This window comes from Vombatus ursinus, unplaced genomic scaffold (genome assembly GCF_900497805.2).
Source record: "Vombatus ursinus unplaced genomic scaffold, bare-nosed wombat genome assembly UNPS02014832.1, whole genome shotgun sequence".
Classification (NCBI taxonomy): domain Eukaryota; kingdom Metazoa; phylum Chordata; class Mammalia; order Diprotodontia; family Vombatidae; genus Vombatus; species Vombatus ursinus.
In genome coordinates, this window is record NW_020954610.1 from 76,336,119 (window position 1) to 76,362,467 (window position 26,349).

The window sequence follows — 26,349 nt, forward strand, 5'->3', positions numbered from 1 at the left end:
GCTAGTGTGTGCATTCTGAAAAAATCTTGCATGACACTCTTGCGGACAAGTCTGAAAAAAATGTGTACAATGTACATGTAGGCGGATTCATATCTGGTTTAATGACAGAGTCCAAAGAGAATTAATGAATCATTGTCCACCTGGCAGAAGGTCTCTAGTGCCAGAAAGCTTTGGTGCTCAGTTCTGTCCTGCTTACCATTTTAATTATTTATATTGCACGTCTTTCAAATTGGAGAAAGACACAAAGCTAAGAATACTATTATACTGAATGACAGAATCAGAATCCAAAAGACCCCTGATAATGTAAATTTCTCAATTCAGGTTAAAAAAAAATAACTTTAAGCACAGGATGGTAAAGACAAGATTGGATAGCAGTTCGTATTAAAATAGAAGGGTCCTAATTGACTGAAAGCAAAACCTGATTCAATCACAATCCTTGTCCTCCACTTGACAGACCATCCTTGAAACATGATCTTCAGTTCTGGGTGACACATTTTAAGAGTGACATTGAAAAACTGGAATGTGTGCAGAGAACGTAAAGCGGTACAGTAAAGGGTGCTGTTAAGTGAAACAAATCTGGGGATGGGCAGAGGCCACCTAGGGAGTCACCAGGTTCAACCTTGGAACGTTCAAGGGATGCTGGAATGTGAGTGCACGGCTGGCTATGCTTGAGGTTCATCTCAAGGACATCTCTGGACTAAGGAATGATGCTTCTTCTACCAGACTGTTGAGTTTCTAAGAATAGTGCAGGATAGGGTTCTGATTCCAACAAAAACCACCAGGTCAGATCCCTCAGGTTAGGATGGAGTAGCTGAATCTTAATGGAGGGTTCTCATCAAGGGATGATATTACTAGAATAATATATCACTTTGGGGTTGTTGTGAGGATAAAATGAAATGGCCTACATAAAGAACTTTGTAAACTTTAAAGCAATATATAAATTCAAGTTGTTATTATTATTATTTTGAAGTAGTACAATAAGAAAAGATGGAAATTAGATATATGCTCTATATATGGATATTGGCAAGAAAAATTATAGGATGTGTAAGCATTGCAATAATATCCCATAAGGAATGTTGGATATGAAGAATTTAAAGAAAATGAGAAGGCCTATAAGTGAAACAGGATAAAGAAAGCAGAGTAAAAACGGCATAAAAAAACAAGCCCAACAAAAGATCAACATGTTTGTCATTGCACAAAGCAATAGGCACCTTAATGAAGTGCCTACTAAGCTAAGCAATGTCAAAAACAAACCAGTTTGTCCTCAAGGAGCTTATACCTTAGGAAGGAGAGACAATGTGTACATATGTAGATATAAACAAAATAACTGGGGAGGGGGGGTGTATGAAGAAATGAGCAGCTGAAGGGTGGAAGGATAGTAGTAATGGAGTCATGCAGTAGATGTCACATGAGCACTTGAATTAAGCAAGCCTTGAAGGAAGCTAGGAACGATTCTAAGCGGCTGAGATGAAGAAGGCATGCATTATAGGCACAGAGGCCCAGAGAGGGGAGATGGAGGGCCACACTAAAGGAAGAATCAGAAGACTAGTTTGGCAGGACCACAGAATGAGTGAGTAATATATAATAAGTCTAGAAAGGGAGGATTGGGCCAGGTTGTAAAGGACTTTAAATGCCAGATAGAAGAGTTTACATTTTGTCTGACAGGTTAATAGATTTTATTGAGTAAAAGAGTGACCTGTTCAGACCTATACTTTCAGAAAATCACTGACAGTTGTACAGAGGCAAGGCAACAGAGAATCTAATTAGGAGGCTATTATGATAGTCTAGGCCAGGCCTTCTTAAACTTTTTCCACTCATGACCCCTTCAGCACTTCTTAAACCCTGGGTTGAGACCCCATGTGGGTCCCACAGTTTAAGAAGCACTGTTCTAGGCCAGAGATGATGAGGACCTGAATTACAGTGCAAGTGCCTTCCCTCCCAAAATGATCATTTCTGACCTGTCTTGAGGTGATATACACACAATCTTCTGTCATTTTCTTGCATGAGATTTTGCAAATGAGTTTATATTCCAAACTAGTGTTGCTTTCTCTTGGTTTTCATGTCTTTCCTCTAGGCAAGGTGATCAAGTGTTTGTTGGTTAAGTGTTTTTCCAGGTTCTTTGGCTTCCTTGACGTAATAACTGTTTATATCAATTAAACTTCCACCAGAAAAGTAGTCCACTAACAAGCACCTATTAAGTGCCTATTATGTACCAGGCACTATACTAAGTAATGGGGATACAAAGAAAAGAAATAGTCCCATGGCAACAGTCCTTGTGGAATATGTACTTTTGTCTACTTTGCTTTCCCCTCCCCCCCAATTTAAGCAGCTTGTTATCACTGAAAAAAAGCTTGACACAATGAAGATAAATTCCCCTAACAGATAAGTGATGAAAAAACATGAACAGACTTTTCAAAAGAAATAGAAATTATGATTTATATTTATATATATATGAAAATAAAGAAAAGATATGAAAGAATGTACCAAATCACTAAGAGAAATACAAATTAAAATAACTCCAAAGTTTCATCTCATACCTAACAGACTCTGTTGTTAGGATTGTGGAAAGATGAGTGCGCTCATGGATTGTTGGTGGAGCTATGAATGGGTCCAATCATTACAGAAAATAATTTGGAACTATGATCCAAAAGTTACTAAACTATAAATACACATTGATGCAGTGATTCAAATACTAAGTATATACCCGGGGTTGGTGGAGTGGAGGACAAAGACAGATGGTAAAAGTCTAACAGATATGAAAGTATTTATAGAATCACTTTTTATAGTAGCAAAAAATTGAAAGTAAACCAAATACTGGTTGGAGGAAGAGTTGGACAAACTGTGGAGGATGAATGCAAGAATATTACTCCATTGCTTTAAGAACAAGGAATATGAAAAATTTAGAAAAAACTGAGGTCATATTTACTGAAGTAAAGGTAAGTAAGCACAATCAAGAGACCAGACACAACATCCTCAATAACATAATAGAAAACAACATTTAAAGTCATCAGAACACTGATCAATGCAGTCATAAATCTTGACTTCAGAAGAATAATGAAGAACAACACTTCCCTCTGTCAGAGAGGCAGTAGCATACACATGCAGAATAATGCACACGTTTTCAGACGTGGTTAAGATGACTTTGTTTTGCCTAATTTTATTTCCTTCTTACAAGGAGAAGTTATAGAGAAGTTGCCAACAAGTGACTAAAGAGCATTAGTATAACTTTCCTCCTTTTATCCTTCCTTTTAAGAAAGATTCTTGCCAGGAAAGGAAAGAGCTGTGGTTCAAATTTTTGTCAACTGCATTCCATAATTAGGAGTTCTAAGACATTTTGAAAAATTCCATTACATTGTACGAAAATCATAGCAGATTCAATATAACTTGAAATGTTTGTGATAGAGTAATAGCAACATTGTGCGATGATCAACTTTAACAGACTTGGCTCTTCTCAGCAATACAATGATCTAAAACAATTCCAAAAGGCTCATGATGGAACATGCTATCTACAGCCAGAGAAAAAAACTATGGAGTTTGAATGCAGATCAAATCATACTATTTTCACTTTTTTTGTTGTTGTTCTCTTTCTCATGGTTTTTCCCTTTTGTTCTGATTCTTTTTTTACAACATGACTAAAGTGGAAAGATGTTTAATATAATTATACATGTATAACCTACATATTACATTGCTTGCTGCCTTATGGAGGGAGAAGGGGAGAGGGAAAAAATTTGGAACTCAAAATCTTATAAAAGTGAATGTTGAAAACTATCTTTACATGTAATTGGAAAAAATAAAATACTATTAAATGGGGAAAAATGTTTGTTATAGTTAATCTTTCACCTTTAGAAATATTAATCACATGGGCAGCTAAATGGCGCAGTGGATAAAGCACCCCTGAAGTCAGGAGGACCCGAGTTCAAATTCGGCCTCAGACCAAAACACTTGACACTTACTAGCTGTGTGACCCTGGGCAAGTCACTTAACCCCAATTGCCTAAAAAAAGAAAAGAAAAGAAAAGAAAAGGAAAGGAAAGAAAAGAAAAGAAAAGAAAAAAAATCTTCAAAAAAAAAGAAATATTAATCACAATACATGGGAATTCTTTTTTGTAACACTAGCTTATATAAGCAATATTATAAGTGACTTGTTTAATTCTGGCATGAATAACTATCTGGACATTGGCAACACTGATATCCTTAAATGAAAACTGCTTAGCAAAGTGCCAATCTGGAATTACCTGGGTTTCTGAGTATCTGCTTATTCAGAGAGGCCCAAGGAACAGTATGAAGAAATAGAGAAATTCAAACCAAAACTTTAAACCAAAGTTACTACAAACTTATGATCAGACACAGTTACTATGAGAAAAGTACACTGAAAATGCTCCATGTCAACAGAACAAAAATTAAATACCAACCACCATTTTCGCACATCGAAATGCAAATTAAGAATTTAAAATTCTACTTAATAGCTTCTGATTAATGCCAAAAATGCTGAAGTTAAGTGCTGTTAATGGTATACTGCACAAAAAGTCCAGAATATTTGTCCTTCCCTTAAAAGGACCTCATTATCCACTTTTTTACATTCTCTATAAAACTAGAAATACAGTAGACACTTCATAAATACTGTGATTATAATTTCACTTATACAGAAATTGTAATAAGTACCCTGCCTCTGAGATACTGAGTATAGGTACAGGATAGTCATTCAACTCTTTCCAACAGCACTTAAAATAAACTCTAAAGATTTTTTTTTAATTCTTATTCATACTTTTATAATTTTATCTCTGATGTGAATGATCTGTCATGGAGAGTAGTTGCTAGAAATAAATCCAAAATCAAGAGTAATTATCTCAAAAATCTTGGGACACATCAAACACATCCAAACCTCCTTCACCTCCCACTACTCCCATATTATTACATGTTTTTCTCCCCTTGTAGAAGCAACGTAGGTAGAAAAATAATGGTAAATCACCTTCTTGACCATTTTACAGATGAGGACACTGAGGCATGGTGATGATAGTGATTTACCATTATTTATTCTGCTAATAGCTTGTGTGATCTTAAGCAAAGATGAGAGTAGATTCAGATTTTTTAAGTCTTAGCAAGGGCTCTTTCTTGTATATTAGGAAGAATAATAATAAGGAAATAGCATCCTCATACAGGTGAAAGAACACTGATTGAAGTCAGAGCGGACCTGGGAAAAGATCCTACTACCTCTGACGTTCACCTATGCGACCCTGGACAAATCATTTAGCTTCATCCAGACCAAACCATGGCTGATGGAACTGAATAAAACAATGTGAGGTAGTTCGTGCTCTCGTGAATCTTGCATTCTACTTAGATGCTATTGGATTTACAGTTTACTAGTCAGACAGGAAAGGAGCCATTAAAAGAGAAATATTGAATGAATGAGAGAGGATGATGTATAAAGTAAAGTTAGGATGAAGGTCTTGGCAAGGGGCATAGGAAGAAACATTGGTCTGAAAAGATTAAAGATACCATTCCTTTTCGAATACCTTTTGAATGTGACCTAACTGTAAACTTCCCTTTTGTCTGGGACTCTCTTTCGTGTTATTCCTCTGCAGGCTTCAGACTGGGCTAGAAGGGGTTAAGACCCTTTTCACCTCCTGGGAGCCATTTACCTGCTATTTGTTTTTGAACTCAATCCTGGACCAGGATATAGCCCAGCACCTGATTCTAGACTACCACTTCTAGGAGCCCTGGCATTGTGACTGTTGAGTGGTGAGTAACAGAGCAACCAGCTGGCACCCATTCCTCTGCCCTACACAAGTTTAGGCCCCTCCACGCTGGATCTGGGGCTTCATTTAGCCTGTGACACAGCCTTTCTCTGCCCTGGAATGCTCTGTGTCTTGGCACGCTCCTAGCCAGATTTTATCCTCAGCATCCACACACTTCTTTATCTCCCTATTCTAATGTGGGCTAAAAAAAATACTCTCTGCAATTTTTTTTCTTGGATTTCCCATACAAGATGAGGTCTGGTACATTCTCTAGATCTGTTTGAAGGAGTTGGTGAAGGAAGGAGGAGAAGAGCAATTGTTACGCTTCTTCCTGCTACTCCAACATCTTGGCCCACACATCCTTCTAGGTCATTTTTAAGGGCAGCATTGCTATATTTCAACTAATCAATCAAGAAGTGCCTACTATGTGCCAGGCATTGAGGATATAAATACAAATAATGATACAATGAACGTGCATTCTAATTGGAGAAACAGTCACATAAGAAAACATATACAGCAAAAATATAAAGTTAATAAACACAAATATAAACAAAATAGTTAAATACAAGGTAGTCTATGAGGAAGTAGCAGTTGAGGAAAATCAGAAAGGCTTCTTGCTGAAGATGGTGTCTGAGCTGCATCTTAAAGGAACAGATAAAGTGGAGATACAGAATGAATGAATGACAGGCATGTCTAAGTGCAAAGGAATAAAAGATGGCAGTATTGTCTGTAAGATAAAAAGTCTGTTAAATTAGATCACAAAGTAGGGGGAGGGCAAGTAATGTCTAATGAAGTAAGAATCCTAGGTTGGGGTCAGGTTGTGTGGAGCTTTAAAAGTTAAACAGAGGCATGTGTATTTTATTCTAGAAGCAATCAGAGCCACTGAAGTTGACTGAGCAATGAAATCAATTGGTCAGATTTGCTCTTCAGGAAAGTTGCATTAGCCATAGTAATTTTGAACTATTCAATCATGATACGGGACTAAACCTCAGGATAGGCACTTGAACCTGATATATAGTCCTGGGAATCATCTCCATAGAAATAATAATCCATGGGAGCTGATGAGGTTACTGAGTGATTACAGAAGGATACAGGAAGAGGGACCAGGACAGAATCTTGGGGAACACCCACATGCTAGGAAGCATGATATGGATGATGAGCCAGCAAAGGTCACTGAGAAGAAGCAGTCAGACAGGTGAACAGGAAAGAGTAATGTCATGAAAACCAGAGGAAAGAGTATGGAGCATGACATTTGGTCAACAGTGTCAAATGCAGTAGATACACCAAGAAAACTGAAAAAAAGACCATCAAATGTGGCACTTAAGAGATCATTAATAACTTGGAGAGAGGAGTTTCAGTTGCATGTTTAAGATGACGGAAGACTGAAAACAACTGAAGACTGAGAAGAGAGGAAATGCAGTTAATGCGTAAATAATTCTTTTTAGAGAGTTTGGTTGAGAAAAGGAGAAGAGATATAGAACAACAGACTGAGAGGATACATGGGGTTTACTGAAGGTTCTTTAATGACAAGGGAGAGTTGGGAATATCTGAAGGTTATAAGGAAGGAACCAGTACATAGGAAATGGTATGATTCAAGACAGAGGATGACTGAGGAAGCAATCTGCTGAAGATGACAGGAAGAACTGTACTGTCTCATTTCTATCCACATATTTGAACACAAGAGGTAGTTAATAAATTTCATTCATTCAAACTGAACCGCCTACAAACAAATTTTGACCTTCCTGATTCCTGAAAAAAAAAATTAAGAAGCCTTTTATCAAACCTCCTACCCTCCAAGTGACTACCTAAACTCTTCCCTATCAATAAAAATGTTACGTTTAATTAGAAAAATTAGTATCCTAAGAAAAAGGACCTATTTGTACAAAAATATTTTAAAATGTAATTGGGAATTATTTTAAAAATATATTTTAAAAATTAGTATTAATTAAAATACTTAGTAATTACACATAAAATAATTAATTTCAAGCATAACATCTTTTCAGTTCCAAACTCTAAGCTCCCATTAAAATTCTGTCCATTTCTCTCATTTATTTTCAGAATTATCTTGTCAAATGATTATAGTGTATACTACATTCTTCTTCTTCTTCTTTTTTTCGGCAAGGCAATTGGGGTTAAGTGACTTGTCCAGAGTCACACCTAGTAAGTATTATGTGCGTGAAGCCGGATTTGAACTCAGGTCCTCCTGACTCCAGGGCCGGTGCTCTATCCACTGCACCACCTAGCTGCCCCTACACTACATTCCTCTGATCCCTATTATTGCTTCACATTATTTCCAGATATTTTTTCATAATCCTGCCACTTTATCCATCTATTTCTTTATATTATTCCATGAAACCACTGTACCATAATTTTCTAATTCCTCTAGGACTACACACTTAGGTTGCTTCCTATTTTTTTTTTAATTAACTATAGTATTAACATGAACATCTTTGAACAGATTTTGTGGGGTTTTTTTAGGTTTGGGTTTTTTTGTGTGTGTAACAATGGGCATGGTTCCTAAAAAAGGGATTAATGGGTCAAACAATATTAGTTTTGTAATTTTTATTGTGTACTGCCAGACTGCTCTCCAAAAATATTCTACAGGTTTGCAATTCCAACATCAATAAATCAGTGCATCTGTTTTACCATAATCCTATCTGTCCAGTTTTATTACTTTTAATTATTTTTGCCAGTTTGATGGATGTGAGGTGATACCTCAAAGTTGTTTTAATTTGTATCTCGTTATGAGGGTGATTTTTCCTCAAGTGGCTACTAATAATTTGTTCCTTCTTTTGAAAACTGTTCACATCCTTTGACCATTTAACTATTTTGAACAAGAGCTGTTGTTTTGCCTTTTCAACAGCCCCTTACATTAAAGATATTTTTAACATTCCTATTTGCCAAAAGCATTTTTCCCAATCTGTTATTTTTCTTTTTTAAATGACAACATTCTTAGTTGTAGGTTTATTTTTCAATTTTGCTACAGCTTACATCATTGTGTCCCCAACAATTCCTTCCACTTCTTGAACTGAAAGTTATCCCCCCTCAACTACTATGATAAATATTTCACTACATGCCATGTTTTCTAGAGTTTGTTTTATGTTTGACCCTCTCATCCAACTAAAATTCAAAGGGGTACATGGTGTAAAATACAGGTACAAATTCCTTTTCTGCCAAATTGGCAACTAATCTTGCCAAAACGATATGTTTAATAATGATTTCCTTTTTCTAACTTTCATTTTCTAAAGATTTATCAAATTCATATTTTAATGTTCTTGGATATCTGGCACATCTATTCTATTTCATTAATTTATTTCTCAGTTGTTTGCCTAGTACCATACAGTTTTGATAACAATTCTATTTTAAAGCATGAGAATGTAAAACCTCGCCCCTCACTGCCATTTCTTTTCAGTGTACCCCTTAATACTCTTGCCAAATTGTTTTCCCATATAAATTTCATTATGGATTTGTCTAATTCTATTAAGAAGCTCCTTTATATTTTAGTTGGTATTGTATAAATAGTGAAAGGGACAGGGACTGGATTTATGATTTCACTGGCATAGGGAATTTCTGGGTGTGGAAACTCCTTCTTAAAAGTGAGGGACAAAACCTTCTCTGCAACTTATTGTCTTTTAGAGAATTTCCTAAAGCACTAAGAGGTTAAGTGACTTGTCCAGCCAGTATGTATCACAGGTAAGATTTGAAGTCAGGTCTTCAATGCCAGCTTTCTCTCCAATACAAACTTCTCACTGCACTAAATATGTTAATTTGAGGAATATTATCATTTTTTACTATATTAACATGATCCATCCATAAACACTGAATGTTTCTCAAGAGTTTACAATGATGCCTAGACTTCCTTACCCCCCGTCACTCACTTCTAAATCCTTTGGAATCTGGTTCTCTTCCTACTACTCTATTAAATCAGCTCTCTCAAATGTCAAAGACCCAATCTCTAATTGAATATTAAAGCTATAAGAGACCTCAGAGATTCTTTATTCCAACACTATATTTTACAGATGAGAAACTGAGGTCCAGAGCAAAAAAGTGATTTGTCTAAGGTGATATAGATCATAAAGGGCAGAAGCAGGATTCAAATCCAGACCTTCTGAAAACAGGCCCAGTGTTACTTCCAGCAGAACTTAAGTTCCTGAAGGCTATGGGCATTTTCTTTTTTGTCTATGATTTGCACATATTATATGATAGATAGTAGGTGCTTAATAAATGCTTGAATTACGCGATATCATATTAACCAACTGCCTTTTCTTAGTCCCCATCTTTCTTGACCTCCTTGGACTTTTGGACATACCTGATCATTCTGATATCTTTTCTCCTTGACTTCTGTGACCTTAAATTACCCTTGTTCTCTTCAACAGTCCTTTTCTGCGTCCTTTCCTGGCTCTTCTTCTTTCTATCCCTTCATGTTAAGTATTTCCCAAAAATCTTTCCCTGGAGCTTTTCCTTCTCTCATTCTACTCTTAATAATCTAGGCCAAATATTTTAATTATTACCTCTTTGTAGATGGTCCCTAACTACCTATTGTTTCTAATTCCTCCCAACCCCTCACCTTCTTCAAATTTCCCTACTACTAACAAGGGTACCACTATCCACCCAGTCACTGAGACTCACAACCTAGCCATTATCCTCAATTCTTCATTCACACTCAACCCACATATGCAATCTGATGCCAAGGTCTGTTGATTCTACCTTCACAACATCTCTCATATACAACCCCTTCTCTCTCCCCTCTGACACAGCTATCACCATGATGCAGGGCTTCATCGCATTACCCCTGGACTATGAAAATAACTTTCTTGTTGATCTCCTTGCCTTAAGTCTTTCCCACTCCAGTCTACCTTCCACTCAGCTGCCAAAGGGATTTTCCTAAAGTGTAGTTCTGACTACATCATGTCCTCTACTCCAGGGCTTCTTAAAAACTTTTTCCACTCATAATCTCTTTTCCTGTTTCCACGGTGTTAGTTGGCACTGCATGGCCTGAGAACATACGCAGTGCTAAGAGCAGCTGCTTTTGTGTTCAGATGTGTTCAGAACCAAGGCTGCAGATACAACATGGGCAAACACTGCCAGAAACACCTCGGATTCATTAAGTGTTTGATTTTTTAATTAATTTTTGGTCATCGTGCATTCAGAAACCTTTTACTGTTGCCAAATTTTTCATGTCCCCATATGGGGTCGCAACCCACAGTTTAAGAAGCACTGCTCTACTCAATAAACTCCAGTGGCTCCCTATTACCTTCAGCATCACACACAAAATCCTGTCTGGTTTTTAAAACCATTCACAACCTGACCCCTTCCTACCTTTCCAGTCTTTTTATACTTAACCTCCTCTCCTGTATTTCCAGAGTCAATGGCCTTTTGCCATTCTCCACATGTGACAGTTCATTTCCCAAACCTATGCCTTTTAATGAGCTGTCCCAAAACCTGGGATGTTCTCCCTTCTCACTTCTGCCTCCTGCCTTTCTTTAAGACTCAACTCAATTTCCACCTTCAGCAAGAGAACTTTTCTAGTCTTCCCCCAAACTCCCACTAAGACTGCCTTTCCTCTGACAGTACATCTCATTTACCATGTTGTTTCTCCCATTAGATTGTAAGCATCTTGAGGGCAGGGACTGTTTTCATTTATCCCTAGTGTTTAGCACAGTGCCTGATGGCAAGCACTTGTTAACTTGACTTGACATAGATATCTCTACCTGAATATCATGGCAATAAGTCAGACTTGTCACCTACCAAACCTTGTACGCTCTGAGGAGGATCAAGCCAGTTTTATAGGGTTCAGCCCAGGGTCTTGGGATGCTTCATGCCTGCAGGATTCTTGGGGGCCAGCAGAGGGCAACACAGTCCTATCCGAACTAAAGCAATATTACCTTGTCTTGCTTTGAAATGATGGCCTAAAGCTAGGGAATGTTGATCATGAAAATGGTCAGAAAGAAATCCATTCCTATCCACCTGGAACTAAAGCTAATATTCAAGGATTAGGGACTTTGTGATGATGGTGTCTACAATGAAGAAAGCATCATGGCTTTGAGATGTAATCTGGCATTGAAGCTGAAAAATATGGTAGTCAATGGCTCTTGGTGATTAGAGACTAAAGAAAGTCTTCAAGTCTCTTGGATGAGTCCTTAGCCCAAGCATACATTTCACATGTGCTGCTATAGGGGTTAAGGTCACAGTGGTGTCATGGCTATGAAAATTCTTCTGTGGATATATAATGGGTCTTGAAGAATTCTATTTGTCCTAAAGAAAGGATGTCATGCTAAACCTGAAGCAGCACTTCAGTTTAGCCCTCTTTGGAAATCACAGGATTAGAAATGGAAGGGTTACCAGGGTATATTACTATATACACACACATACAAAAGTGTGTGTGTCTGTGTGTGTAAACATGGGAAAGCAATAGTGGATGGTCTGTTGATGATTCCCAATACCCTGGTTTAAGAGATAGTATGTAACTCTTGTCTATATGACATGAAAATATAAATGAGAAGATCCACCTGACCTACTGTTACTCAAAATTAAAATGATTCATTTTCACAATTGGGTACCTGATCCCTTCTAGGGATAGCAACCAGAACTTTAAAATGATCTAATTACTAAGACCTCTATTTCCCCACACCCTTTGGTAGTTTTCCACTGAGATAAGTTACATAAAATTAAAAGGCACATGGGCAGTGGGGGTAGGGGAAGTCTAAGTATGGACTCAACTTGAAAGAGAGGCTCCAAATACCAAATTAGAGGTTTATGAAATTAAATGCTTTTGGATAGCTGGGTAAATCAGTACGCAAAAAGGCCTTGGATTCGTTCAGAGCAGGCTTTCTTGGCTTTGAATGACCACTGAGAAGTTTACTTCTCTTTTTTAGGTTTCTCAGAGAAGTAATCAAGGTAGAAAAATGCAGAATGGTGGCAGTGAAGGAAACTCTAGAGGTTTTTCAGTTTTAGAAGTGATAACCATTCTCACTTTTTGGGAAGAATGGGAAGGAGAATTTATGCAGACGCCACAGTGCTCAACAATGTGTTCTAGGAACTCCATTTCTTTTCCTGTAAAATGTATACTTTACTAATTTTGCAAATAGCTTGTTATGCTAGGTAGGATAGGCTAATTTTGACAAGATGTTGGTTGGGGCCCTAGTAACTATTTTAGGACATCATCCAGATAGTGCCTATGTTTCTGTACAGTTATATAGCATATTAAGTTCATGAGGCATCCTATGGTAAAAGCATAAGGGAATTACAAAGGCCACATAAAAGTTTACGTTCTAACAGGCCACTGAGTTGAAAGATGATTTTTCCATTTGCTTTCTTCCTTTATCCATATAAGAATGGTGGTCTCCTCAAATGTCCAATTTCATGAACACTTGGACATGCTGAAGCTTGTACAGAAAGTCAGGAATTAGAAACATAGCGCATTGATCTTGCACCAATATTGAATTCCAGGCTTTATGGTCTTAGCAATGAGAACTTCCTACTTTTATTTTTGACATACAGGATGTGAAGCACAAAGTAAACGGATGACGAATTTCTAGCACAGGTTGATTTCTCAGAATTGTTGGAGGGACTAGTCTCAGTAAGAAGTACCTGAGTGGCACTGTTTCACCCAACAGGATGTTAGTAGCACATGCAGACTGCAGAGGCAGGGGAAGCACTTAAATTTTCATGGGCCTAAACACATTCTGATAGTTCCTAAGAAGACCGAGGATAAAACTAGACTGAGGACGAAGGGTGACTACAATGTTAGAGGTGGTAATAATAATAATAGCTAAATTTATTTATTGCTTTATTTGCAAAGCACTCATAAAATGTTATCTCATCTGATGCTCACAATACCTCTATGAAGTAGGTGTGATTAGTACCCCAATTTTACAGATAATACTGAGGTTCAAAGATGGTAAGTGACTTGTCCAGGGTCACACAGATGCGTGCTTACTAGCTAGTAAGCAACTGAGATCTGCTTGACTCCAAGTTCAATACTCTATCTACTACCCCACCTAACTGGTGGAGGCAGTGGTGAGTGCAAAAGGCTGACTGGGGGGCAAAATAAAGTCTCTTTGAATTCCACACAACTGCTGTACCATAAATTGCTAATGACAATACTAAATGCCATTAGAAACAATACAGATCAGGTTTCAATCTGTTCTGGCAAGGGATGTGTCTCATACCTGTCACCACAATTATGGGCACAGCTTGGGACTGCATAAATATTTGCCCTTGATGGACCAAAGGTAGATTAATGAATGAAGTTTCTAGAAAGTCCCAGAATCACCCCCATCTTGAGTCTAGAGCAATGTTTTCCAAACCAAACTATATTAGAAACCATTAAAATATCTAAATTTCCCCTCAGTGACAATTTAAAATTGCACAGGTATATAATATATATTAAATTCTGCAATAAGAGTAAAAAAAAAATTCCCTTATTCTTATGACTTAAATGAAATGTAAATCCACATTAAGAAATTATAAAGACAAGTACATAAATGCTATGAAAATATAAGATAAATTGAAGATAATTAGTACTATTACTGTTCTCTCTGACTAATTTTTCTATCCTTGGAGTTAGAAATGTCACATGAAAATGTAGAACAGGGTCAGACACCAACTGATTTTTTTGCTTTGATTTTATTATTGCTAAAAGGGCTTCTTGCTGAGAGTAATTCCAAAAGCAATTAAATACAAAGCCTCCAGAAATGATTTTTCAACAAATAAGCACTAAAAAGATTCCTTTGGTCATTTCAATTCAACAAAATTTTATTTGGAAAAATAGATTAGTTTATTTTCTATTTTTGATATTTTATGGTGGAGCTTTGCTGGTCTCATATGTGTTTGAAAATGTATATTCACAAATGACACACAGTAATCTTTGTACATTCTTCTCTAATCCAGGCCAAGCAATAAGCCCAATTTAAAAATAACTGGTGCTATTATACATCTAGACAAAACCCAAGAGTTAGTTTAACCATTTTTAAAAATCATATGCAAAAAATAAAATGCAAAAAATAAATTACTATTCCTCTTCCAAGCAAAATAAGAATAAATCAAATATTTTGTATTTGCTTATGCTTGACAAAAAAACAAACAAAACAAAATCAAGCAAAACTTGACTAGCCACCTGAACAGAAGACAGGATGTGTTTGGGAAACCATTCAAGATGGCAAAGTAAGAGAAAGCAGTACAACTGGGCTCCCTCACCAACTACTCCAACAAAGATCTAAAGAAGGAATAACTGCAGAAGATCATCTTTCTTTACTAAGATTACAAATTCCACCCTCAGGTAAGTAACCAAGGCAGGAATAGTGGAGCAGGAATGGGCCAGGAGAGCAGAACCAGACAAGGGGAACAAAACTGGCCAGCAGCACTGTCTCACTCTCCCTTAAAACCTGAAGGTAGATTAAGGATTCAAACCCCAAGGCAAAGCACAGGACTGCAGCTCAGCTGCTTAAAGCACAAAGGAGTTCCCAGAGCCAGATACCCAAAGCAGAACAAGACTAGGGCTTTGTTGCTTTAATCCAGGAGAACGAATCATCACACACTTAGGACCGGATGTATAACAGAGCTTCAGCTCCATCTGTCTGACATAGATTGGGCACGGCAAACTCAGGGTAAAGAATAGATGTAAATTGGAAGCAGTATCACTTGATACCCATAGACCCAGCCAGTTGAGATGGGCTAAGGCCAGCACATTTTTCTCTGGACCTCCAATCTGCAAACCTACAGCTTTACTGCAAAGACCCAAACCAGGCTCTGAAATGGCAGTGATCAGACTGCACCCTTGATCGGACCACACAGGTCTGCTGAAAATTTGCAGCTCACTCATCGAAGCCATCCCTATCCTTGAAGGTCACAAAACACAATACCAGGACACTAGATAAGACAGGCCAAAACTACATAAGGCCATGACAGTCCCAGCAGAAGTGAATAAATTCTGGCCCTAATAAAAATTCCCAATGGTAAAATGAATAAGACATAAATCCAAAAGAGAATAACTCCAAAATATGTATAAGCAAAGCCTTAAAAGAAAAACACAGCTTGGCCACAAGAACATTTAGAATTCCTTAAAGAAATATGAAGAAATATTAAAAATTTAAAAAATGATATTAAAAATGAAATGAGGGGCAGCTAGGTGGCACAGTGGATAGAGTTCCAGCCTTAAGAGTCAGGAAGACCAGAGTTCAAATCTGGCCTCAGACACATAACACTCACTAGCTGTGTGACCCAGGGCAAGTCACTTAACCCCACTGCCTCATTAAAAAAAAAAAATGAAACGACAGTGCTAGAGGAAAGAATTGAAAGAGAAATATGATCTATGAAGATGAATCCCGAAAAGAATTAATAACTTAGTACAAGAAATACAAAACCTCATCCAAGTGATAGATTCCCTAAAAATTAGAAGTTAAGAACCAACCACAATTCCAGAGGGCTTATGAAAAACATGCTGCACACCTCGAGATAAGGAGGTAATGGATTCTGAGTGCAGATTGAAGCATTTTTGTTGGACAATGGCTAATGAGGAAATTTGTCTTATTTGACTGTACATGTTTGCAATGGATTTTTCTTGCTTTCTCAGTGGAGGGAGGAAGAGATGGGAGGAAAAGAATTAAGAGCTGAAAACAAAATAAAATTGAATTTTATATAAAAAAGAAATTATGAAAGAAAACTGCCTAGATATGTTAGAACAAGAAAACAAAGTAAAAAAGTAGAAAGAATTTACAGATACATCCTGAAACTCCAAAATAACAACTCCTAGGAATGTCACACCCAAAATCTAGAGCTCCCAGGTCAAAGAAAAAATACTACAAACAGTTAGAAAGAAAATTCAAATACCAAGAAACCACAGTCAAGGTCACACAAATTTTAGCGACAACCACTATAAAGGAGGGGAAAGCACAGAATGCAACATTTCATGATGCAAAAAGATAAGAGGCTTACAATCAAGAATAATTTACCCAGGGAAACTGCATATAATTCCTACAGGACAAAAATTGATCTTTAATGACACAGAAGACCTCTATACATCCCAGATGAAAAGCTGAGTAGAAACTCTGAAACATAAATAATGTAATTAAGAGAAACATAAAAAGGTAAATATAAATGAGCTATCATAAGGATAAAGGGTTTACATATTAATAGGAAGGGTTCCCTCAGAAACCCACTATCATTAAAGATTATAGAAGGAGTCAAAACAGAGGGACAGGGAGTGGATTTTATAGGTTTTAATGATTTTAAAAGAAGAATGGTAAGGAAAGGAAAAAGGATACACTAGGGAAGAATATGATCACATCAGAGGGCGCAAGTAGAAGTCTACATAAAAAAAAGGAAGGTATAAGGGATCAGGAGTCACTTGAACCTCATTTTTATCTGAACTGGTAAAATCAGGGTGGAGCACGCACGCACGCACGCACGCACACACACAATATGGTGTAGAAATATATACAACACAACAGGAAAATGACAGGAAAAAAGGGAGAATAAAAGAGAAAGCAGATTCAGAGACAGTAGGTTAGTCACAAATACAACAAACCCCAAACTCCAAGGTAAGTTCTGAAGGGGGTTTTAAAAAGAAAGAAAAAAACCTATGATTACAAGCTCTGCTTAGTTTCAACTGCTCAGAACAAGGTACCACTGGTGACTTCCTCCCCTACACCCCTACTTTGTTTTCTAGTTTCCTTGTGTGTTTTGTCTTTCCCCATTAGATCGTAAGCGGCTTGAGAGCAAGGACTGTATTTTTTTTTCTTATTTGTATCCTCAGAGCTTTACACAGTGACTGGCACATATTAGGCACTTAATAAATGTTTACTGCATTTAATTGAAAGAAAAAGTTTAAGAGAGAGAAATACACAATTAGCAAACAAAATTGTAAATGTGAATAGGATGAACTCATGGATAAAATGGAAAAAGAACAGATAAGAAAGCAGAACCCAACAATATGTTGTTTACAAGAAACACACTTGAAACATAAAGACTTCTACAGAGTTAAAATAAGGGACTAGAGCAAAAATCTATTTTTCCTCAGCTGAACTAAAAAAAAAAGGAGGTAAAAATCATGATCGCAGACACGGCAATGGTAAAAATCGACTTCATTTAAAGAAACAAACAGGAAAACTACATTTTGCTTAAAAATAGCATTGACAATGAATTAATTATAATACTTAACATATATGTATTAACACAGCATTACACCTAAATAGTTAAAAGAAAAAACATAAGTTACAGGAAAAAAAGATATGGTTTTACCTCAAAATATTAATATGAGGTGTTCAGAGGAAAGAGTACTAAAGAGGCAGGAAACCTTGGCTCAAAACTGTCACCTAGTATCTGTAATACCTTGGGCATTTAACATCTCTGAAACTTTTTCTCACCTATAAAAGAGGTCAGCCTAGATGACTTCTAAGGTCATTTTTGGCTCTAAACCTATGGACTTTCCACTTCTATCTAGGAGTTAAAAGCATCTCAAAAGATTATAAGAGATTTTTAAGCAGTCTCAGAAACCGACAACCTAACAGCTCTCAAGGTTTACAAAGTTTGTTTGTGAATTGGTAATGTATCTGTAACTTGAAGTCATATGACTTTCAAGTAAAGGTAAAATCCCTTTATAGCAAACAAAATGGGGCATTTACTCTGGTTTCATGAAACCTTAACTGCTTGAAAAGACATTTTACTGAAGTGGCATAATTTGTGATTTATCTATTCTGAGTCTGGGTTCAGCAACTTTGCCTCATCCTCTTGACCTCTGAAAGGCTCAGCAACTACATATGACCTATTTTAGGGGAGGTAGTCATGTTACTTTGTACAAAAGAGTGTTTTACTTAAAATGAATGTATTTCAAAACAACTCACATGGGATAAGAAAAGCAAGACCTAAGAGTCAGTTGGGCTGAAAAACCAGTTCAATTTTTCAATCTTTCTCTTTTTAGGTTCCTGGATCTTTTGGGAATTTATTTTACAAAATGGTACAAAACTCAAGAGTTTAGGTGGATTTTATTTTGGTGTGTGTCTGGATTTGGCAGGGGGGACACAAAGAGTTAACTGCTTTGTCTCTATCTTCAAATAGCACACAATTATTATTCAGATACAGACTGGAGAAAGTACTTATGTAGGATACGTATACATATATTATGTATGTACATATACATAAAATCATTGCGGCATTGTATCAAAGAGGTGTTCATAATATTTTTGGTAGACCAGAGAAGCCTAGGAACCCTTTCTTAGAATAATGTTTTTAAATACATAAAATAAAACATAGGATTACAAAGGAAACAAAGCGTTAGTTAAAATAAAGATTTAATTTTTCTCCCCATCCAAGTTCAATGACCTCCTCAAATCTATAATCAGACATCATAAGAACACCTGATACAGAGGAAAGACCACTGGGTTTGGAATCAAAAAATCTTCAGATACTATTAGCTATGTGACCACAAGCAAGTGATTTAATCCTTTCTAAGCTTCTTTCTCATCTAAAAAACAAGAATGCTACTTGCATTATCTCAAAGGAGATAGTTAGTTGCAATGACAGCACTTTGTAAACCTCAAAGCACTATATGAATATAAATTATCATAATTATTATTTAAAAATATGATATACAAAGAAGCACTATATATACAGGTACCTTGTAGAACACTAAAGTAACTTTGACATAGAATTTTGTAATTCTAACTAGCTTTGTAGTCATGCTCATTTTTACTTAGATGTATACTTTAATCGTGATCTTGGCAGTATCATCACTCCTTCTATCAATAGAGAGCACAACCCTTCCGTATCCTGGGAGAAGGTCTTCACAAGCTGCTGTGGCTGAAAAAAATTCATTCCCTATACTGGCCAGTCTTCTGATGATAGGCTTTCCACATTTAGCTTTGTGGGTCCCCAGATGAAATGCATGCATATAGTCTACCACCATCTTTTCCACCTTAATAGGACCTGCCAAAACTTACTTACACTCTCCTGGAATAGTCTTTGAAAAATCAAAGGTCACCTCCAATCAAGATGAAGCATTAGGAAGACTTTAGTAGAGCTTTCATTTTTACTATGATTAAATCTGTGTTAAAAGGAACAGGGGGCCATAAAGGCAGTAATTTCTTTTTCTCCATCTTCAATTATAAAAGCACACAAATGAGTTATTTCTACATCTGAGGGATACAGAAACCTTGCTCTTAGAAAAATATAAGTTAAAAATACAATGCTAAAAATTCCATACCTCTCCATTTTCAAATGTTATTTCCCGAACAAGAGGAACACATTTATCTTGAGTCCAAGCATAAGTCAAGTCAAAATTTGTTAGAGATCCCAGGTATACCATATCTGGAGCATGTTCCTGTTAGGAAAAGAAATTGAACCAAAGTTTTGGTAACAGTTCTTTTTTTTTTCTTTTTGCTAGGCAATCGGGGTTAAGTGACTTGCCCAGGGTTACACAGCTAGTAAGTGTTGTGTGTCATATGTCTGAGACCAAATTTGAACTCAGGTCCTCCTGACTCCAAGGCCGGAGATCTATGCATTGCACCACCTAGCTGCCCCTCCGTTTTGGTAACAATTCTTGCAGGTACTTGGAAAGTACAACCGATTTAAGACGGCATGTTTAATCAATTAACTGGATAACTCATCATTAAAATTTAACTATCAAGTATGTACTGAATGCCTTCATGCTCAATAATGTAGGCATTGTATGACTAAGGCAATGTATGAATAAGAAAACAAGCATAAGATAATGTTTCTAACGAAAAAATTTTATATTCTAATTTTATAAAGTGACTAATTATTCAGAAGGCTATATGATTATTAGGGATTGCTAACTTATCTCGGCTTTTTGTTTATTCAACTCCTTATTTGAACTTTTCTAGTTTATTCAGGTCTTCTCTACAAGGTAAAGTATGTGGAAGGACTTACCTTTCAGTAGCTAATTGTGTTCTTTGTTAATGGTTTTGATTCAAAAGTTTTTTTAGTAGGACAGCATGGCTGAATGTAATATTGGCTAAAATAAAACATTATGATTCACTGTAACAGCCAAGAGAAAGCATTCTGAGAAAATAAAAGCATTGCCTACATATCTTTATAAACTACATAATGTGGCAGAAAGGGCACTAAACTTAGAGTCAGAAGATCTAGGTTTAAGACTTGGCTCAGCTACTTAACTGGATGACCTTACAGAAGTCATTTTACCTCGTGAGGAAAACATTTTGTAATCTGTAAAGTGTTATATAAAAGCTGGCTATTATCACTTTCACAATTAATAATGACATGTAATATCCTTTCCCCCTATGTGATAGTAATATTTTAAAAAGTGCAGCTCAAATAAATAGTTGACTAATTTAAAATGTTTGGAACCCTATGGAAGAAAAAATGATTTCTGAAATAGTGAGATTGCCTTACTATGTAGCCTTACCAATTAAAACACATGTACCTTACACATAATATCTGATTTTCTCAATAACTGACCTTATTAATTTACCTGTTTGATTCTGGACTAACATCAGGCATCAAAGGAAATTATAACACCTAGAATTTTCTTTACAAAAATTTACTAAGCTATGCTACAAACAAAACTCCTTGTAGCCAAGAACCTAGCAATTAAAACAATCTCTATGGCATACATCAAAATTTCATAAAGAGGAAGAAAAATGAACCAATACTAGATAGATGAATCATTTCAAAGTAATGTCTTTAAAAAAACTAACATTTAAATTTTCTTTGAATTTAAGTTATTAGATATTTGAACATATCAGTACATTTATCAATGTATATCATATTAAGCCATATAAATTAATAAGATGCTTCCCAGATACAAACTGGGTACTAAATTTTAGTTTAACAGAAGACTATTTAGTGACATTGAACCAAATAACTACATAAAAGGTCTCTTTTCTCTCACGAATTCTATAAACATTTGTCCAAAAGACACAGTCCCTGGAAACAAAGTAGCAGCTTAATAAATAAATGGAGTTATTTAGAAATTTTATATATCCATAAATGATTCATAGAGGCAAGAGCTGAAATACCATGGATAACAAGTAGCAGATCACTTTTCCAATAAACTTACCCCTGGTGGTTTGTAGATTATGTTGTCTCCACTAAATCTTTCTGGTTTTGAAACAGACCTAATAAGAATAAAGAAGTAAATTAAGATACTTTTTCTACTAGGACAACAAAAGTTTAAAAAAAAGTAATGACATTTCAGTAGCTTTGGCTAATTATATTCCAATGGAAAACTGTATATAAAAAAGTAAAAATGAAGACAACCAGAACTTAACTCTACCTTAAAGCAAAGATCAATAAAACTATTAGGTAGTAGTGAAAAAATAGAAAAATCGATCAATGGGATGCATCAAGTAAGCAAGACCAGAAGCAACCAAACACAGTAGCCCATTATTTGATTATTTGGTATTCTGATAAACCATTATTTGATAAAGTATGACAACTACTGGAATAAGGACTCACTATCTGACAAAAGACGCTAGGAAAACTAGAAAGCAGTTTGGTGAAAATTCATTTAATTAAACATCTTATGCCACATACAACAAGCTTCAAGTGGATAGATGACCATTTTCTACATCCAAATAGCTGAAATTTATGTATTATGAATGTGAAATTGTAAAAAAATTAAAGTATTTTACACAACTATGGTTAGAGGAAGAATTCTTTTCTAAACAAAGGATAAATATTATCGTAAGAGATATAAGGGACAATCCAATTATATAAACTTAAAAAGCTTCAGAAACAAAGCAGTTAACTAGGAAAAAAAATTTCAGCAGATGAAAATGGGATATATAAGATAAAAATATAACTGACATAAATATATAGTAAGAGTCATTCTTCACTTGACAAATAGACAAAGGCTAGGACCAGGTACTTTTCAAAAGAAGAAGCCATATAAAATAACCCTCCATATCACTAATAATAAGAGAAGTATAAATCAAAACAACTTTGATTCACTTCACACAGAAAGACAAAGATGAGAAAAATGAAATCCATAAATGTTGGAAGGACTATGGAAAGACAGGAACCCTAATGTTCTGTTGAAGAAGCTGTGAATTAGTCCACTTCTGGGGAAAAAAAAATCTGAAATTATTCTTAAAAGAATCATTCAACTGTATATACCCTTTTATCCAGGAATACAACTATTAGGTATATATCCAGGGGGTCACATATATAAAAATATTTATAATAGCACATTTTTGTAATAAAAACTGGTAATAAAATGGGTACTCATCAACTGGGTAACAGCTAAACAAACAGTGGTATCAATAATAGTTGACTTTTCTGTATTAAATATTACTGTGTTGTAAGAAATTAAAAATATGAATAATTCTGAGAAATTTGTAAAATCTTGAATGAGGTGATGGGTGGCAAAGAACCAGAGCACCTTACATAATGATAACAATAAGGTAAAGGAAAATAAAACACTGAAATACTTCAGAATTCTGATCAATGCAGTCACCAACTGTCAATTTAGAAGATTTTATGATAAAATATGCCTTCTACCTACTGGAAAAAAGATAGGGGAAAACAGATATGGAATGAGGCATATATTTTCAGATGTGGCCAAAGTATTGCTCTATTTCCTTGATCATACTTACTGTTACAAGGGAGTATTCTATTGGGAAGTAATAATGATGTTGGGGGAGGGAGGGGAGAGAAAGAACACAGAAACAACACATTTTAAATACCAGTATAAAATTACCAACAAAAAAACCAAAAACCCAAACATGCCTATTAAACCTGCTTTTTAAAATGTTTTATTACTCTTTTGTTTTTATATTACTTAATTTTGAAATCTATCTCTCCCCACTTCCCTACCCATGGAACTCCCTTTGTAACAAATGAAAAAAAAGAGAGAGAGAGAAAACAGTTCAGCAAGACTAACCAACAGAATGTGACAGTGTAATGTTCCACAGCCACTGACCTCCACCTCTCCAATGAAGGTCTTCTTTAAGACCAGGCTGATTCAACAGCGTAAGGCCGTATTCATAGCAACTTAGGTCTAAAGCTGGGAGGGCCCTTAGAGGCCAACTAGACAACCACTCTCATTTTACATAGGAGTAGGCCCAGAGGCTAAGTGATTTGCCTAATTTCACATAGGTAAGAACTGTTAGAGGGAGGACTTGAACCTAAGTCCTCTGACTCATTCTTCTTGTTTTCATTTTCATTGTTGTCATCTTGGTATATGTTCTTTACCGGACTCTGTGTACTCATTTTGCATTTCATATACCTCTTCTCAAGCTTCTCTGTATTCTTCAGATTTATCATTTCTTACAGTACAGTAATATTTCATTATATTCATGTAACACTTGTTTTAACCATTTCCCAATCTAAGCTACCCATCATTTCCACCAATTATGATTACGCAGTAATTGTGAAACACAATTTTAAAAGGAGTATTTTTTTTTGTTGGTTAGGCAATGGGGTTAAGTGACTTGCCCAGGGTCACACAGCTAGTAAGTGTGATGTGTCTGAGGCCACACTTGAACTCGGGTCCTCCTGAATCCACGGCCGGTGCTCTATCCACTGTGCCTAAAAGGAGTATTTTTTAAAGAAACTAAATAATACACAGAACAAAAGGTAAATTTTAAACTAATAGATTTTGTGTTTTTGCCATCACTATAAATCAAGATTTATATCTACGCTGGTAGTTTTAGCATTTAATTTGCCCTCCTGTTTCTTTTCTGCTCCCTCTCCACACAGCTGCCAAAATAACCTTTGTACAGCATGAGTCTGACCATGTTATCCCTCAGCTCAAAATTTTCCAATAGCATCCAATAACATTTTAAATTTAAACTTCACACCCTGGCATTTAAAACCTTTGACAATCTGACTCCTGCCTACCCTTTCACACTTATTTCACATTACTCCTCCTTTTATGTATTCTACATTTCAGTCACACTGGTCTACTTGCTGTTTTTTTTATCTTACAATCCCTCTCCCATATTCATGTCTTTACACAAACTATCATCTCCCATGCACTCTCTCTTCACTTATGCCTATTAGAAATCCTTAGGCTCAGTGTAATTCTTTGTAAAATTATGTTAACTCTCAATAGTTATTCACCATAACTAAATCTAACCAAGATCTTACCTCAAAGGTTTCATTAAAATGCTGCTTTCTAATTCATGCTGATTCCCATATCAAACTCTTTCCTCTTTTTTTTAAATTTATTTTTAGTTTCAACATTCACTTTCATAAGATTTTGAGTTCTAAATTTTACCCCTCTCCCTCCACTCTCTCTTCCCCAAGACAGCATGCAATTTGATATAGGCTGTACCTGTATGATATTAAACATATTTCCACATTAGTCATGTTGTGAAAGAAGAATCAGAATAAGAGGGAAAAACCATGAGAAAAAAAAAACCAGAAGAAAGAGAAAACAGTATGCTTTGATCTGCATTCAAACCCCATAGTACTTTCTCTGAATGTGGATAGTATTTTTCAACATGAGTCTTTTGGAATGGTCTTAGATTACTGCATTGCTCATCAGAAGAGCTAAGTCTAACAAAGCTGGTCATCACAAAATGTTGCTGTTACTGTGCACAGTGTTCTCCTGGTTCTGCTCACTTCACTCAGCATCAGTTCATGCAAGTCTTTCCAGGTCTTTCTGAAGTTCTCCTGCTCACCATTTCTTATGAAATAATAGTCTTCTATTACATTCATGTATCACAGCTTGTTCAGTCGTTCCCCAATTGGCATCCCCTCAATTTCCAATTCTTTGCCACCACAAAAAGAGCTGTTATAAATATTTTTGTACATGGGTCCTTTTCCCATCTTTATGATCTCTTTGGGATACAGATCTAGTAGTGATATTGCTGGATCAAAGGGCATGCACAGTTTTATAGACCTTTGGACATAGTTCCAAACTGTTCTCCAGAATGGAACAATCAGTTCACAACTCCACTAACAACGTATTAGTGTTCCAATTTTCCCACATCCTCTCCAACATTTATCATTTTGCTGTTTTGTCATGTTAGCCAGTCTGACAGCTGTGATGTGGTGCCTCAGAGTTGTTTTGATTTGCATTTCTCTAATCCATAGTGATTTAGAGTATTTTTTGATATGACTACAGATAGCTTTAATTTCTTCCTCTGAAAACTGCCTGTTCATATCCTTTGACCATTTATCAATTGGGGAATGATTTGTATTCTTATAAATATAACGCAGTTCTCTATATATTTTAGAAATGAGGCCTTTATCAGAAACACTAGCTGTAAAAATTGTTTCCCAACTTTCTGCTCTCCTTCTAGTCTTGGTTGTGTTGGCTTTGTTTCTGCAAAAACTTTTTAATTTGATGTAATCAAAATTATCCGTTTTGTATTTCATAATGTTCTCTATTTCCTGTTTAGTCATGAGTTCTTCTCCACAGATCTGACAGGTGAACTATTCCTTGCTCTCCTAATCTGCTTATAGTTTCACCTTTTAGGTCTGAATCATGTACCCATTTTGACCTTATCTTGGTACATGTGGTATAAGATGTTGGTCTATGCCTAGTTTCTTCCATACTGTCTTCCAGTTTTCCCAGGAGTTTTTGTTAAATAGTGAGTTCTTATCCCAGAAGCTGGAGTCTTTGGGTTCATCAAACAGTATATTACTGTAAGACTACTGTGTTTTGTGTACCTAACCTACTACACTGA

General features: G+C 36.0%; 1 protein-coding gene across 1 annotated transcript in view; it reads right to left on the reverse strand.

Moving 5' to 3' along the window:
• LOC114025751 (endoplasmic reticulum resident protein 44) overlaps positions 1-26,349 on the reverse strand; it is a 119,039-nt gene that overhangs the window by 30,018 nt on the left and 62,672 nt on the right. The window contains exons 7-8 of the mRNA XM_027839241.1: positions 21,771-21,828; positions 19,935-20,051 (exon numbers count right to left, since the gene is read on the reverse strand). Of these exons, the coding sequence (XP_027695042.1) occupies positions 19,935-20,051; positions 21,771-21,828 (175 nt within the window). The remainder of the gene's footprint in view (positions 1-19,934; positions 20,052-21,770; positions 21,829-26,349) is intronic.